Here is an 18246-nt window from a genome sequence, read left to right on the forward strand (position 1 = left end):
TAGCAGGGATTGTGGGGCTGGCGCGGGATGGGGCAGTGTTTTGTTCTGCTGTGCATGGGGTCGCTATGAGTCGGAAACGACTCTACGGCAGTTAACAACAACAACAACAACTCCATATCCAGATAAAACCTTTCTTCTACAAGCTCATTAAAATTTGTTTTGTTTCTATTGAGGAATGTAGTAAAGCAGTACATCAGTGGAAAAGAATTTGGTAAAGGAAGTTAAGTTTTAGCATCTGGTAACATTTAGATTTTAAAACCCAAATAAAGGTACTATCTTCATTTCTTCCATCTTAAATTATTCCTTATGTATTCATTTTTAGAGAAATGATACTATAATATAAATTATTATAGATGTTTATAAAAGCAGTTTATAAATCTGGCTTTTTAATCTCTATAGAAATAAGACTTTACCAGCTGTTTAAAACAGATTCTTTAATTTAATAACCACATTTTAATTAATGTGTTTCAGTTCTGGAGGTGGTTTTTGGCAAACCTGGCTTCTGGTGGAGCTGCTGGGGCAACATCTTTATGTGTAGTTTATCCACTAGATTTTGCCCGAACGCGATTAGGTGCTGATATTGGAAAAGGTATGGGATTTTTAGAAATACCTTCTCTGTGTTTTGAATCATGTGTTATTTATTGTAGAGTTATGCTGTAATAACTGTGTTTGCAGATATAGTCTAAAAATGTTATTTTCAACCAAATGGTACCCATAAGTCCTAAAGTACACTGTAGTGCTACAAATACAAAGACTGCTATTACTTTACTTCCATTTTTTCCCTAGAGAGCCAACTCCTAGATCATTCCATGTACTTAGTCCTTATCAACCGTGAATGCTGTCTTGGTTAGATGTACAATGCTCATTCTAGGAATTCTTTTTGCCTCTATGCTTACTAATTTTGTTTATTACATCTTCCTATTTATGTTCTTTGGTAGCTTTCTGAGAGGATGTAGGAGAGAAATTGAGAATCCTGCACATCTAAAAATGCCTCTGTTTTATACTCTTACTTGATTAATATCTGGCCATATATAGAATTCTGGATGTAAAGTAATTTTTCTTCACAGTTTTGAAAGCATTATTCTGGGTTCTAGTTTTTCACTTTGCTCTTAGGAAATTGGATCTCTGTCTTACTCCTGATCTTCCCTATCCCTGGTGATCTGAAAATTCACAATGGTGTATCTTGATGTGATTCTTTTTTCAATAATTGTGGAGGCTGTTCAGTTAGCCCCATTCAATTTGAAGGCTCATGTTCAGTTCAGAGGAGGCTGCTTAGGGTGAGGATGGGGATTTTGAGCATCCAGTTATTCTCCTGCAATTCACTCCAAGATTGTATTTAGATCTTCTAATTTACGAGCCTTTCTGGGATCCTTGGAAGCTTCTCAACAAAATCCCTAGAAGCAAATTTCTCCACAAGAAAATGAATTTTAGCTTGCTGTGCTCTACTGAGTTATTAATCCTTGAACTCCTTTCCATCTGCAAAAATGTGTGAATTTCATTCTCTGTCTTGTATTCTTTGTGTATATGGCTTTAAACCTTTTTTACTCCTTTACTATCATTTTAATAGATTTTCTTCAGGGAGCAGAAATTCTTTCAACAGATATTACTGAGTATCTGCTGTGAACCAAGCCCTTCCTTAGATGCAGGGTATATATCAAACACCATATAAGACATGGAATTATGCCTCATGTACCTTATAGTCTAGTGGAGGAAATGAGTAATGAAAAAGGAATAAATGGCTAAAATATGCTGTCATTTAGTGATAAAGTCTATGAAGAAAAATTTAGGAAAAGAGTGATGCCAGGTTTAGGAGTGATCAGAAAAATGTCTTAGAAGAGTTTGAGCAAAGATGGAAGTATGAATTCTGTCATGTTTAACTGAAAGTCCATATTGTTATTGCTAAGTAAGTGAAGTATCTTGTCGTATCTTGTTTTAAATTCTGTAGCTTTGTTTTCTCTCAAAATTAGGAAATTTTGTTTATTTTGAAATATTGTATTCTATTTATAATAGTGGCAGCTCTGGTGGTGTAGTGCCGAAGGCATTTGACTGCTAACCAGAAGGCTGGTAGTTCAAACCCACCAGCCACTCCTCAGAAGGAAGGTTGGGCAAATCTACTTCCATAGTGATACCACCTCGGAAACCCAAGGAGGGGTCGCTATGAGTCAGATCCAACTCAATAGCAGTGTGTATCTATAATAGTTTAAAAATATTGTCAAGGAGTTCTAGGTCAAGAGAAAATAAAAAATAAAATGAGCAAACACTAGAAAAATGATATCACATCTAAAATGTTTACAATTCTAAATTTACTTTGGTTTGGTTTGGCTTTGTCTTCTCCCTTTGTCTTTTTGTTTTCCAACTGGAGGCAGTTTTGGAGTTTTTCTATTCCTAAATATTTTGTGAACCCCAACTAATAACCCCTAGTAATCCTTATTGGACAAATACTGCCCTATAGGATTTCCAACACTGTAAAGGTTTACTTAAGCAGACAGCCACATCTTTCTCCCGTGGAGCAGCTTTCTCCCATGAACCACTGACTTTTTGATTAGCAGCTGAACCCTTAACCACTGCACCACTGGGGCTACTTGGTGATTTTATTGAAATGTTTTAAGTAACATTACTTGAACTTGACTATATTTTTAAGAAATTTATCTTGAATTTTTTTAAGATGCCACTTGAAATCTTAATTGGTTATCTTTAAATGAATGGAAGGATTTTGATATGTGTTTTCTTCATTAGAAAGATTTCTAAGAAGAAATTTAGGTAAATTTAAATCTGTAAATGTTTAACTTACTTTTATTAAAGCATTTCGTTGATGCTGATATATAATGTTGCTAATCAGTTTCAAATGGCTTTATTTTAGGTCCTAAAGAACGACAGTTCAAGGGTTTGGGTGACTGTATTATGAAAATAGCAAAATCAGATGGAATTGTTGGCTTATACCAAGGGTTTGGTGTTTCAGTTCAGGGCATCATTGTGTACCGAGCCTCTTATTTTGGTGCTTATGACACAGTTAAGGTAATTTGGGGGGTTTAACTTGGATATATTAAATAAATGGTTAATTTATTTTTATTGTTCTAATGATTAATATGTTCAGTAGATGTGTTTACTTTTAAGATTATAGAAATCAAAATAAATGATGAAATAAGGAGAAACATCATGGAATTCATTTAATCATTACTTTCCTGTAACTTAATTAAATTATAATTTATAGTTTGGGTCTGACTTTAGACATAATGATGTATCCAAACATTAGTGTTTTATGGTATTTCCATTGAAAGATTCACCATAAATCACTTCGTAAGTGGAAAACATGATGATTAGGCTTACATCAAAATTAAACCTTTAGCATATAGCAAGGCATCTTCTAACAGTTTTTTTATTTTTCATTAATTTATTATCACATTTTTACACATTAATAATGGTTCATTATTTCATTTTGGGAAGTAGGCATGGTATAATTAATTAAGTATAATAAGTGCTACTACAGCTCAGTCATCTGTGGGAACTACTAGATTACGTATTGTACTCTCCAGGTGGTTCTGCAATTTGCCTTGTCATTTTCATATCTTGATAACACTTCCAAAAAGTAGGAAAGAGAAAAATTACAATAATGGCTACCATTTTTTTAGCTATTACTTTGTTGTAGGAACCTTGTTAAGTACTTTACAACCTCACAGGGTTCTGGAACAGCTTTTAATACTTCATTTTAAAGATACATAACCTAAGATGGGCTCAGGTATAGTAGGGATCATGAGGCTGGTGCAGGACCAGGCAGTGTTTTGTTCTGTTGTACATAAGGCCGCTACGAGTCAGAAGTGACTTGACAGCACCTGACAAAAACAACAGCCCAAGAATAGTTTTGTAATTTGCTTGTTAAGTGGCAGGCAAAGCTCATACTCACTACATCATAATGCTTCCAAAGAGAAGTAATTAAATCAGTATCAGTATTATTTATTAAATAAAATTAAAATTTGAGGGAAACTTTATTATAGATTTATGTATTACAATGAAACTTGTGAGAACCAGAACTCAACAGGACTGCCTTGTTTTTCTAGGTCTTGCAAGTGTTTCTTTCTCTCATTTCAGTGGAAAATATTTGAGTTTTCCTTCTCTGACAGGTTTCCATCTTACCCATGTTCTGGCTTTTGTAGATTTTATTGTATCTCTGTTCTCTGTGTAGTTGAACATCATTTTGTGGTGGCTTACACGGATTACTTTCAGTTTTTAGTGTATTTTTTAGACAGATATGTTAATAGAAATTACAGAATCTCATGTAACTTAATCACAGAGAATTTGTGTACTCTCCACTGCTTTTCTCTAATATCACTTTCAATACCAAAGGAAATTTAGAAACACAGTTTCTTCACAAGCTTGGGACTTTAAACTGATATTGTTAAATATCATCTGTTGGTGATGATAGCAGGCATTTTTTCAACTCTAAGAGGAAGAGCTATGGAAGAACATTTTTTGGCCACTGGTTTTGGGTGCCATTTTGAAGAGTAGTAATGTATGGAATTATCCATTCTTATTGATCACCTGTTATTATTTTAATCTTTCTACATTAAACCCAGCTGTTTTTACTCCATTTAAATATTAACAAATCTTCCTTCATATAAGAATTATCCTCTGACTTAATAATTTAAGGTATTTTTAAATTAAAAAAAAAAGAAGAAGGCTTGCTGTTCTGATAAGAGACTAGTTGAACCCCCAAGATTGTGGTCCTTAGACATCGTTCAAGCCTGGAACTGTACTCACCCCCGTGGCTCAATTTTCACCAAACAATAAACAGACCTATAAGATGAACACCAGGGAGGTAAGCACTCCTTAGAACAATCAACCATATGAGATCAAAAGAGCAGTATTTGCCCAGTGATAAAGCTTCAGAAAGCAGGAAGGGATAGAAAAGAAGCCAAATGGAAACAATAAATACTATAGTTCAGTTATCAATTAGTACTACTAAAATATTCTAGATTAAGAAGTGGGAAGAGTGATGATACATTGTGGAGATTACAATTGATGTCACAAAACAATACGTGTATGAATTGCTGAATAGAAAACCAATTTGCTCTGTAAGTTTGCACCCAAATCAAAATAAAAAGAATTTAAGGTATTTTGGAAACTACATGGTTACTTGATAATTTTTTATCTCCTAGGGTTTATTACCAAAGCCAAAGGAAACCCCATTTCTTGTCTCCTTTCTCATTGCTCAAGTTGTGACTACATGCTCTGGAATACTCTCTTATCCCTTTGATACAGTTAGAAGACGCATGATGATGCAGGTATTTTATATTATTTGTAGGCTTGATTGAGCTTTCTAATATATCTAATATCCAGGAATCATTTATTTAAATTTTAGAGAAATTTTGGCTGAAAGGGATGTGTATTTGTTTTACTTAGCTAAAATAAAGGCATAATGTGTTCAATCTCATTTTCTTTCCTCTACTGAAACAGCCATTACACAGCAACACTGCTCCCTTACCTACCTTCCAAACACAAAGAAATGCCTTCCACTCATGTAGAGCACAGGAGCTCTGGTAGCATAGTGCACTTGACTGCTAACCACCAGCCATTCCTCAGAAGGAAGATGGGGCAATTTACTTCGTAGTGATACTGCCTCGGAAACCAAAGGAGGGGTCACTATGAGTCGGCTCTGACTCAACGTTACATAACAAAACATGTTGTTGTCGTTGTTGTTATTTGCCGTCGAGTCGGCCCGACTCATAGCGACCCCTCCTTGGGTTTCCGAGGCAGTATCACTACGAAGTAGGATTTCCCAATCTTCCTTCCGAGGAACAAAACATGTAGCATATGTTATTTGGAAAGTGAAGGGGAATGGTGAGGATTGGATGAATGTGTCTCTTTTATTTTATTTATTTATTTATTTTGTCATCCGCTCTTCTGCTATAAATCTTAGAGATAAGTCCCTTGCCAGATGTAATTATCGGCAAATATGAAATTGTTGCTGTCATTTTTGTTGTGTGCTTTTTCATGGTGTCGATTTCTTTGTTCTATATAATTTTCTATGCTGAGCTCATTTTGTTAATGAATCGTGTTATCACTTCCTTCATTGCTATTATTTTAGTATTTGTTGAATATTTATACTGGTCCTCTTTTTTGATGTGAAGGTTTATCATTTTTCTTTGAGGTTGCCCTGGGATTTATAGTTTTCTTCCCAAGTTTAGAACAGTCTGTTCTATCTTGTAGTTGTCTTGACTTCCCTACCATCTAGAAGTTCTATAATGACACAGTTTTTTCCCTCTTTTTGGTTTGTAGTTGTCCTCTTTTGTCAATTGATGTCTCTGGTTTCCAGTTTACAATCTTGTAGGCTTATTTACTTTGAATACTTCCATAGCTGGGTTGGTTTCTGGGTTATATCATCATGTGTGTTAATGGTCAGTTCTTGTTTCATTGTTGCTTCTCTGTCCAAAGGGCACCCTTTAGCATCTCTTGTAAGTTTGGTCTGGTTTTAACAAATTCCCTTAATTTCTTCTTATCTAGAAATGTGCTAATTTCACCATCATATTTGAGGGACAGTTTTACTGGGTACATAATTCTTGGTTGAAAATTTTTCTCTTTCAATGTTTTATACATACCATCCCATTGTCTTCTGGCCTGCATGGTTTCTGCCAGGAAATCCGAGCTTAGTCTTATTGGTTGCCCCTTGTAGGGAACTTTTTGTTTTCCCTGTGCTGCTCTCATGAGTCTTTCTTTGCCTTTGGTTTTGGTAAGTTTGATGATGATATGTCTAGTGATTTTCTTTTGGGGTCTATCCTGTTTGGGGTTTGTTGGACTTCCTGAATGGATATATCTCATCTTTCATCATACCAGGAAAATTCTCCTCCAACAAATCTTCGACAATTTTCTCTGTGGTTTTATTTGTGTCTTCCTGTTCTGGAATTCCCATTACACATAGGCTATTCCTTTTGATGGTATCCCACATGAACCTTAGGCTTTCTTCATTTTGTTTTGCTTTTTTTTCTGCTTTATCCCTTTCCAAAGAAGTGTTCAGGTATTTGCCTTCAGTCTCCCTAATTCTGTCTTCCATTGATTCAATTCTACTCCTTTGCCCATTCAATGTCATATCTATTTCTGAAAATTTAGTATTAATCTTCTGGATTTCTATGTGCATATTTTGTATCATTTCTAATTTTTCATTTATTTTGTCATTTTGTTCTTGTATTATCTTTCGAAATTGTTCTAGGGTTCTCTCTGTGTTTTCCTTGATCTGTCTCTCAATTAGTTGAAGATATCTAAATATAATTCTTTTGAACTCCTTATCAGGGAGTTCCAATGCTGCGTCTTCCTCAGGGATGTGTTTTGGGTCCATATCCTGGTCCCTTGTTTCTCCTGCTTTATCTTGCTTTGTGTGGACTGTAATCCTCTTTTGTCTCCTAAGCATTGTGTTGATATTTAATTGCCCATGATTTTTGTTTTCTTTGTTTTGTTTGTATGTTATCTATGCAAGCAGGGTACTGGGCTGTGTAATATTAAATGAAAGGTTAGATTAAGTAAAATAAACCCAGCCACAAGTCATTGATACCTGTGTTAATTTGTTATGGTGTATTTTAATAAAATAAATATTTTGAATCCAAGGATGAAAGCTTGTTTATAATTTTCTAAATGCTAAATATAAACTCCCAAACCAAAATTTTGATACATTCAAACTTCGTTGCTATTACTTGCTACATTTATTCTCACAGCAAATGTTTGAGTGCCCCACTTATGCTAAGCTGGTTGTGCAGACAGTTTGCTCTTGGCTGGTAACCTAAAGGGTGATGGTTCAAACACACATAGCCTAGCAGTAGCTTTCATAAAGATTACAACCAAAAGAACCTGTGAAAATGATATGAGGGTGGCATCAGACCTCCTCTAAGTTCACAAGGTTGGGAGGGGGAGGAATGATCAAGATCAACATCAACAGCCCAAGGCTGATTCCCATGACGCAGGTCAGACATGCCTCCACCTTCCAACTTTTTTTTTTTTTTTTTTTTTTACCAATTCTCTCACCAATCTTGCCTCCCACAGCGCTCTCTGTATCTCTTCTGGGTTCAATAAGGCATTGCAATGGCTACACAAAACTCACAGATAGTACTCATAATTATGAGGTTTATTAAGGAAGGTAACAGTTTACAGTTTAGGATCAGGAACACTCAGGATATAGTTCTTCAATCAGGATAGCCTCCTCTGTTTCTCTCTGGCCCTCGCCCCTCAGCCTGGCCTCCATCCTGCTCGGGCAAGTGTTACAAAGCTCTTTTAGCTTTGTGGATATATGCCTAGAGGTACCCCTACTCCTCCAGTAAGCCTGGCCAGTAGGCACTCAGCTTTCTTGCTCTGTGGGTCAATGAACCTAGCTCCAAAAAGAAATGTCCAGAGGCACGCCACTCCACGTGCAAGCTCCTGCCCAAAAGCAGTCAGCTTTCTCACTCTGCGGTCTGGGAAGCCTCCCACTCTGTCTTGTGATGGTCTCTTGGTTCTGCTGCCCCTGATTCCTCCATTTCTCTGCTGCTACTTCTTACTGTCTCTGGTGTTATAGCTGTCTCCTGGATTGAGGAGGTTCAGCACAGGGGTGTAGGGTCCATAGGAAATGCTCTACTCCTGGCTCTTCTTTCTTGATGCTGGAAAGATTCCTCCTTTCTGCCTCTAGGATGGCTCATTTTAAGGGTAGCAGGATGGCAAAACTGACCAATGTCCATGTTAGGGCTCCATACACCTTATTTGCAAAGTCCTACTCCCACAAGAGTGCCATGCACCTTATTTACATTATTAGCAGGCTGTGCGACTCCCTTGGTGGGCCATAAACACCTCACGTTTTCATAGTCCCACCCAGTCATCTGGTAGGCATCACAAAGACCATGACTAGCAGAGACATACCAAGCAATTCACTGCACTGCAGAACCCTATGGAACAGTTACACTCTGATAACACATGAAGTCACCATGAGTAGGAATCAACTTGATGACAGTGCATTTGGTTTGTTTTTCATAGTGACACTAGAGTCCATGGGTGATACAAACAGCTAATGCGCTTGACTGCTAACCGAAAGGTCAGAGGTTTGAATCCATCTAGAGATGCCTAACAAGAAAGGTCTGTCCATCTACCACTAAAAAAATCAGCTGTGGAAACCATATGGAATAAAGTTCTAATCTGACACACACGGGTCACTATAAGTCAGCATCTACTTGATGGCAACTGGTTTTATGATCACACATGACAAAATAAGACAAAGCTTATACCCAAACTCATAGTCTAATATTGAAGACACACAGTTAATGGTTTAAATAGAAATATGCATAGTTATGAGAATGTATAGGGGGGTGCCCAGATGCCTACAGTGATTAGGTGTGGCCCTTGGAGAGCTAAATGTTAGTGAATAGGCATTTTTCAGACAATAGGAAGGCATTTTAAGCAGAGGGAGTAAATACATATGCAAAATAAAAGATATTATCTGAGAACATGGTGCTCCATTAAAAAGCCTTCTGTATGAAATAAAAAAGTCAACAATTACTCTAAAACAAAGATGAAAACATAAAGGGGCAGGAAAATTAAGAGTACTAGAAATGGAGCAACCAGAATGCAATAAAGAGGTTGTTGACATATTGTGAAAAATGTATCTAATGTCACTGAACATTTTGTAAAAAATTGTCAAATGGGAACTTAATTTGCTGTGTAAATATTCACCAAAAACACAATAAAATATTATTTAAAAAAAAAACAGATGGAAAGTGTTGTGGCTTGAAAAGTACTTTAATACAACTGGATCCTAAAAAAAAAAAAAAAAAAACCACTAAAACCTAACCAGTTGCTATTAAATTGAATCCAACTCTTAGCAACCTCACATGTGCCAAGTAGAACTGCATTCCACAGGATTTTCATGGCTGTTACCTTACAGAAGCAGATCACCAGGCCTTTTTTCCAAGATGGCTCAAAGCAGATTTTAACTGCCAACCTGTAGTTAATAATCCAGTGCTTAACCGTATGCACACCCCAGGATTCTTGATCTCATGAGCGCAAGTGAAAATAGTAATATAATGCTAGAAATTGACCTAAGTATTTTAAACTTTATTTAATTCTCAAAACAATGTTATAAAGTACAGGTACTATCATTTTACATGTCTATGAAATGGTCCTGGAAGAATTCAGTAGGGTTCACCTGGAAGGGTAAAACATATTTAACCTATTACTTCACTCATGGACTGTCCTGAGAGTTATCCCTTTTTCATCTCTGTTTTCTCTAGATCTGTGTCTAGCTTGATTTTAATACCTTGAGAAATTTTGTAAAATGAAGAATTTATTTGTATGTGGATGTAGGTCATGATATCATATCAATGTTAAATTTCCTGGTTTTGATAACTGTCCTCTATGGGTATAAAAGAGAATATCCTTGTTTTAAAAAAATACATACTAAAATGTTTATGGATGAAGGGGTGATTGCATGGCTCAAAAATATTATGAATATGTGTATTTTTATATATGTGTATGTCTATATTCCATAGGAAGGGAAACAGGGTGGGGTGGAAGGAAGTAAGAAAGATAAAACAAGTGGTGCAAAATGTTAATGATGAATGTGAATATCAGGGGCTTGTTTTCTTCCTTACCACTTCTTATACCTTTTATTTACTTTTCTTGCCTTTATGCATTGGCCAAGAACACAGATACAGTTTTATAATAGGGAAATAATAGCTGATAACCTTGTTATTAGGTGTTGTTAGGAGCCGTCGAGTCATCTCCGACTCATAGCAACCCTATGCACTGCAGAACGAAACACCACCTGGTCCTGTGCCAGCTCCATGATCCTTGCTATACTTGAGCCCATCACCACAGCCACTGTGTCAATCCATCTCGTTGAGGGCCTTCCCCCTCTTTGGTCGACCCTCAACCTTACCAAGCATGACATCCTTCTCCAGAATGGTCCTTTCTGGTAGCATGACCAAAGTAGGTGAGATGAAGTCTGGCCATTCTTGCTTCCAAGGAACATTCTGGCTACACTTCCTCCAGGACAGATTTGTTAGTTCTTTTAGCAGTCCATGGTACTTTGAGCATTTTCACCAACACCACAACTCAAAAGCATCAACTCTTCTTTGGTCTTCCTTACTCATTGTTCAGCTCTCACATGCATATGAGACAGTTGAAAATATCATGGCTTGTGTCAGGTGCACCTTAGTCCTCAAGGAAACATCTTTACTCCTCAGCACTTGAAAGATGTCCTTTGCAGCTGGCTTGCCCAGTGTTCTATGTCATCTGATATGCTGACTGCTGCTTCCATTGGCGTCAATTGTAGAACCAAGCAACATGAAGTCTTTGACAACTTCAATCTTTTCTCATTTATTGTGATGCTGCTTACAGGTCCAGTTGTGAGGATTTTTGTTTTCTTTATATTGAGTAATCCATACTGCAGACTGTATTCTTCAATCTTCACCAGTAAGTGCTTCAAGTCATCCTAACTTTCAGCAAAGCTGTGTCATCAGTGTATCACAAGTTGTTAATGATTCTTCCTCCAATCCTGATGCCACATTCTTTATATAGTCCAGCTTCTCAGATTATTTGCTCAGCATACAGATTGAATAAGTATGGTGAAAGGATACAACCCTGATGCAACCCTTCTTGATTTTAAACTATGAAGTGTCCCCTTGTTCTATTCAAACAACAGCCTTCTGGTCTATGTACAGGTTTGTCATGAGTACGATTAAGTGTTCTGGAATTCCCATTCTTCTCAATGTTACCCGTAATTTGTTATGATCCACCCAATCAAATGCTTTTGCATAGTCAATTAAAACACAAGTAAACATCTTTCTGGTATTCTTTGCTTTGAGCCAAGATACATCTCACATCAGCAATGATATCCCTTGTTCCACGTCCTCTTCTGAATCCAGCTTGCACCTCTGGAAATTCCCTGTCAATATACTGCTGCAACTGTTTTTGAATTATCTTCAGTAAGATCTTACTTGCATGTGATATTAATGATATTGTTCGATAATTTCCACATTCTGTGGGGTCACCTTTCTGTGGAATGGCTAAAATATGGACATTCTACAGTCAGTTGGCCAGGTAGTTGTCTTCCATATCTCTTGGCATAGGTGAGTGAGTGCCTCCAGTGGGACATCCGTTTGTTGAAACATCTCAGTGGGTATTCCATCAATTCCTAGACCCTTGTAGTTCACCAATTCCTTCAATGCAGCTTCAACTTCTTCCTTCAATACCATTAGTTCTTGTTCATATGCCACCTCCTGAAATGGATGAACATCCACTAGTTCTTTTTGGTACAGTAATTCTATGTATTCCTTCCATCTTCTTTTGATGCTTCCTGCATCATTCAATATTTTGCCCATAGAACCTTTTAATATTGCAACTTGAGGCTTAATTTTTCCCCCTTTCTTTCAGCTTGAGAAATGCCAAGCATGTTCTTCCCTTTTGTTTTTTTAACTCCAGGTCTTTTCACATCTCATTTGTTGTGAAGAGGATGTGGAGTTTGGATGAGCAGGTGTTGTCCACTGTCTTTCATTGATCCTGTGGTGCAGGAGCTTGAAAAACTCCCTGTGTGACTATTTTGAGTCTTCAGTGACTGTGGGCTCCATGATATGTTTTTTTCTTCCTACCCTCCTCCTCAACCTCCTTTGTATTTCTAATGACTCCTCTTCAGCTGGGTGGGTTTATTTTTCCCAGTTGCTTAACCTACTCCCTTTCCCACCCTTCACTGAATCTAATACTTATCTTCTCCTTAGTTGTTCATAACTCAAGTTTCATTATTTGCATCTTCTTTACCTCGTTACTCAAAATCTCAGTTGGTAGAGCGACTGAGCATGTACTGTCAATATAACGCCGTCTTCCTTCCACCCTAGATTGTAATCATTAAAGGAGCAGATCACCAAGTTTTTTCTCCCTCCAAGCAGCTAATGGGTTCAAACTGACAACTTTTTGGTTAGCAAGCAAGTGCTTAACTTGAGCCACCAGGGTTCTTTGTATTGTTAGCTTTACTATCTCTAATGATTTGGAGGACATTTTTTCCCTCCAAAATAGTAGTTCTAGAAATTTGTCAGTGAAATATTTCAAAGAAATAACTTTTGCCTTTTTATGCTCTAAGATGTGTTCATTTTTGATTTCCACTATTTCTGCTGGTCCTCCTTTCTTTATGTTTATTCATTTTCTAAAAATCTTTATGTTGTTCACTAATTTCATCTTATTCTTTTCAAATATTTCAAGCCCATCATTTGATTATAGTGCTAATCAAGCTGTCAACATACTTTTGTTGAGGACTTTTGGCAATCACTTGGTTATAATATGATCTAAATGTTTTTCCTAATATCCAAACATGATAGAATACATAGGAATCAGATTGACTACATCTGTGGCAAGAGATGATGGAGAAGTTCAATATCTTTAGCCAAAACAGGCCAGAAGCTGATTGTGGAACAGATCATCACCTGCTCACATGCATGTGCCAGGTGAAGTTTAAGATAATTAAAACAAGTACATGAGAGCCAAACTATGACCTTGATAATATTCCTCCTGAATTTAGAGAACATCTAAAGAATAGATTTGAGGGATTGAACACCAGTGACCGAAAACCAGAGGAATTGTGGGATGACATCAAGAACATCATCCATGAAGAAAGGAAGAGATCGTTAAAAAGACGAGAAAGGAAGAACAGATCAAAATGGATGTCAGAAGAGGCTCTGAAACTTGCCCTTGAACAGAGAGGAGCAAAAGCAAATGGAAGAAATGACAAGATAAAAGAGCTGAACAGAAGATTTCTTTGAGAAGACAAAGTCAGTTATTATAATGAAATGTACAAAGACCTAGAGCTAGAAAATCAAAAGGGAAGAACACACTTGGCATTTCTCAAGCTGAAAGAACTGAGGAAAAAATTAAGTTTCGAGTTGCAATATTGAAAGATTCTATGGACAATGTATTGAATAATTTAGGAAACATCAAAGAAGATGGAAAGAATACACAGTCACTGTACCAAAAGAATTGGTCAATGTTCATCCATTTCAGGAAGTGGCATGTTATCAAGAACCAGTGACACTGAAGAAAGAAGTTGAGGCTGCACTGAAAGAACTGGCAAAGAATAAAGCTCCAGAAATGGACAGAATACCCATTGAGATGTTTCAACAAATGGATGCCACACTGGAGGCACTCTCTCATCTATGCCAAGAGATTTGGAAGACAGCTACTTGGCCAACTGACTGGAAGAGATCCATATTTGTACCCATTCCAAAGAAAGGTGATCACACAAAATGTAGAAATTATCGAACAATATCATTAATATCACATGCAAGTAAAATCTTACTGAAGATAACTCAAAAATGGTTGCAGTAGTATATTAACAGAGAACTTCCAGAAATGCAAGCTGAGTTCAGAAGATGATGTGGAATGAGGGATATCACCACTGATGTCAGATGGATCTTAGCTGAAAGCAAAGAATACCAGAAAGATGTTTATTTGTGCTTTATTGACTATGCAAAAGCATTCGATTGTGTGGATCATAGCAAATTATGGATAACATTGAGAAGAATGGAAATTCCAGAACACTTGTTTGTACTCATGAGGAACCTGACATAGATCAGTAGGCTGTTGTTCAAAAAGAACAAGGGGATACTACATGATTTAAAATCAGGAAGGGGGTGTGTTAGGGTTGTATCCTTTCATATACTTATTCAATTTGTATGCTGAACAAATATCTGAGAAACTGGATTGTATGACGAAGAACATGGCATCAGGATTGGAGGAAGACTCATTAACAACCTGCGATATGCAGATGACATGACTTTGGTTGCTGAAAGTGAGGATGATTTCATGCACTTGCTAATGAAGGTTAAAGACTACACTCTGCAGCATGGATTAGACCTCAGTATAAAGAAAACAAAAATCCTCACAACTGGTCCAATAAACAGCTTCACGATGGTTGGAGAAAAGATTGAAGTTGTCAAAGACTTCATATTATGTGCTTCTACAATCAACACCAATAGAAGCAGCAATCAAGACATCAGATGATGTAATGCATTGGGAAAATATGGTGCAAAAGACCTCTTTCAAGTGATGAAGAGCAAAGACATCTCCTTAAAGACTAAGGTGTGCCTAACCCAAGCCATGGTATTTTTAATCATCTCTTATGCATGTGAGAGCTAGATAATGAATAAGGAAAACTGAAGATTTGATGCTTTTGGATTGTGGTGTTGGAGAAGAATGCTAAGAGTACCATGGATGGCTAAAAGGACTAACAGATCTGTCCTGGAAAAAGTGCAGCTGGAATACTCCTTGGAAGAGAGAATGGCCAAATTTCATCTTACACACTTTGGTCATATTGTCAGGAGGAACCATTCCCTGAAGAAGATATCATGCTTGGGAAAGTGGAGGGTCAACAAAGAAGGGGAAGGCCCTTAATGAGATGGACTGGCACAATGGCTACAACGATGGGCTCAGGTATAGAAAGGTATCGTGAGGCTGGCACAGAACCGGGCAGTGTTTCATTCTTCTGTGCATAGGGTCGCTATGAGTGGAGATGACTCTACGGCATCTAACAACAACAACAAACAAGATTTTTCTAGTTATCTTTTTTATTATTTTATTGTGGTGAAATATATATAACAAAAGTTTGCCATTTTAACCATTTTTAAGTGTACAATTTAGTGACATTATTACATTTACCATCATATGCTATTATCACCACTTTCCATTTCCAAAAGTTTTACAACACCTCAAACAGAAGCTCAGTACCCCTTTAGCAATAACTTCTATTCCTTCCTTTTGCCTCTGGCAACCATGAATAAACTTTTGTTTTATGCATTTGCCTATTCTAGATATTGCATATAAGTGGGATCATACAATATTGTCCTCTTGTGTCTGGCTTATTTCATTAGCATGTTTTCAGGGTTCATCCATATTTTCATTTCTCTTCCCAGCAGAGTAATAGTCCATTGTATTTATATACCTGTGATAGTTAAGTTTATGTGTCAACTTGGCTCAGCCTGATTTTCAGTGATTGGGCAGCTGGTTGTAGTTATTCCCCATGATGAGACTGTCAATCAACTCCATGATGGAATCTACTGTAAGCAGCTGAGTAGCTGCTTTAGGGATGTGGTCTTCTCTCTGTATATAAAGAGAAGCTTTGGGAATGGTCTGCAGCTTTTGGCACCCTTGAATCCTGCATGTAGCCGAGTTGTTCAGGAGCCTGCCATGTTGTCTGCTGATCATGGGACTCTTAATGGACTTGAATCAATGGCCTGCCTTGTGGTTTGGTAATATTGGGACTGTGCCTTTTTATCTGTCAGTCTTGGGTTTGTCAGTCTCAGCAGCCAGCAGCTGCCTGAGTGAAGAAAGCCTCCAGCTTAAGTGTGCCAGGAGCAAGAGGCAGAGCTGAAGCCCAAGGTCGAGGGGCTTTAACCCACCCTCTAGAGCCTGGCAATTTATACTTGGATTTTTAACCTCCAAAATTGTAAGAGAATAAACTCCCATTTGTTAAAACCATCTCATTTGTGGTATTTTCTGTTAGAGCAGCATGAAGCAACCCAAGCAATACCGAAGGAGCTCTGGTGGCCACTGTGATTAAAGCAATGGTCTGCTAACCAAAAGGCCAGCAGTTTGTACCCACCAGCCTCTCTGCAGAAGAAAGATGAGGCAGTCTGCTTCCATAAAGATTTGCAGCCTTGGAAACTTTCTGTGGGAGTTCTACTCTCTCCTGTAGGATTGCTATAAGTTGGAATCAACTCGGCAGTAGTGGGTTTTATGCATATACCACATTTTGATTATCCATTCATATTTTGATAGACACTTGGATTGTTTGCATCTTTTCACTGTTGTGAATAACACTGCAGTGAACGTTGTTGTTGTTAGGTTCCATAGAGTCATCTCCAACTCATAGCAATCTCACGTACAACAGAACGAAACACTACCTGGTCCTGTGCCAGCCCCATGATCCTTGCTATACCTGAGCCCATTGTTGCAGCCACAGTGTCAATCCATCTTGGTGAGGGCCTTCCCCTTTTTCGTTGTCCCTCCATTTTGCCAAGCATCATATCCTTTTCCAGGGAGTGGTCCCTTCTGACAAAATGACCAAAGTAGGTAAGATGCCGTTTGGCCATTCTCACTTCCAAGGAGCATTCTAGCTGTGCTTCTTCCAGGACAGATTTGTTAGTTCTTTTAGCAGTCCATGGTACTTTCAGCATTCTTTACCAACACCACAACTCAAAAGCATTGACTCTTCTTCAGTCTTCCTTTTTCATTGTCTAACTCTCACATACATATGAGGCGATTGAAAATACCGTGGCTTGTGTCAAGCGCAACTTAGTCTTCATGGAAACATCTTTGTACTTCAGCACTTGAAAAAGGTCCTTTGCAAAATACAGGCATATGAGTTAAACATTTACCTCAAGTAGATACACGCCTTGAAGAGAACAATCATGGGAGAAAGAAGGGCTGCTTATGCACAGGGAGACAGCTCAGGGGGCAGGAGTGTATGGAGGGGTGGACACTGGGAAGAGGTAACTATGGGGAGGAAGTGGGAGGGGAGCTGTTGCATTGTGGTAAACTGTGGTCAATGACATGAAACAAAGTATATGTGAACTGCTGTATGGAAAGTGAATTTGCTCTGTAAATCTTCACCCAAATCACAATAAAAAAAATAATTTTTTATAAAAAAAGGTCCTTTGCAGCAGATTTTCCCAATGCTATACAACATCTGATATCTCGACTGCTGCTTGCATTGGTGTTGATTGTAGAACCGAGTAATATGAAGTCTTTGACAACTTCAGTCTTTTCTCCATTTATCATGATGCTGCCTGTTGGTCTCATTGTGAGGATTTTCTTTTTCTTTATATTGAGGTATAATCCATACTGCAGACTGCAGTCTACAATCTTGATCAGTAAGTGTTATAAGTCATCCTCACTTTCAGTGAGAAAAGTTATATCTGCATAATGTAGGTTGTTAATGAGTCTTCCTCCAATCCTGATGCCACATTCTTTCTTCATATAGTCCAGCCTCTCAGATTATTTGTTCAGCATACAGATTGAATAAGTATGGTGAAAGGATACAACCCTGACGCACTCTTCTTGATTTTAAACCATGCAGTGTCCCCTTGTTCTGTCTGAACAACAGCCTCCTGGTCTATGTACAAGTTTGTCGTGAGCACAGTTAAGTGTTCTGGAATTCCCATTCTCAGTTATCCATAATTTGTTATGATCCACACAATCAAATGCTTTTGCATAGTCAATAAAACACAAGTAAACATCTTTCTGGTATTCTTTGCTTTG

General features: G+C 37.6%; 1 protein-coding gene across 1 annotated transcript in view; it reads left to right on the forward strand.

Annotated features, from left to right (window-relative positions):
* SLC25A31 (solute carrier family 25 member 31) overlaps window positions 1-18246 on the forward strand; it is a 105497-nt gene that overhangs the window by 61235 nt on the left and 26016 nt on the right. Inside the window, exons 3-5 of the mRNA XM_007953832.1 lie at window positions 472-589; window positions 2861-3015; window positions 5154-5279. Coding sequence (XP_007952023.1) covers window positions 472-589; window positions 2861-3015; window positions 5154-5279 — 399 coding nt within the window. The remainder of the gene's footprint in view (window positions 1-471; window positions 590-2860; window positions 3016-5153; window positions 5280-18246) is intronic.

Source organism: Orycteropus afer, unplaced genomic scaffold (genome assembly GCF_000298275.1).
Source record: "Orycteropus afer afer isolate SDZICR_OR568_19922 unplaced genomic scaffold, OryAfe1.0 scaffold00418, whole genome shotgun sequence".
In the NCBI taxonomy this organism is placed as follows: Eukaryota; Metazoa; Chordata; class Mammalia; order Tubulidentata; family Orycteropodidae; genus Orycteropus; species Orycteropus afer.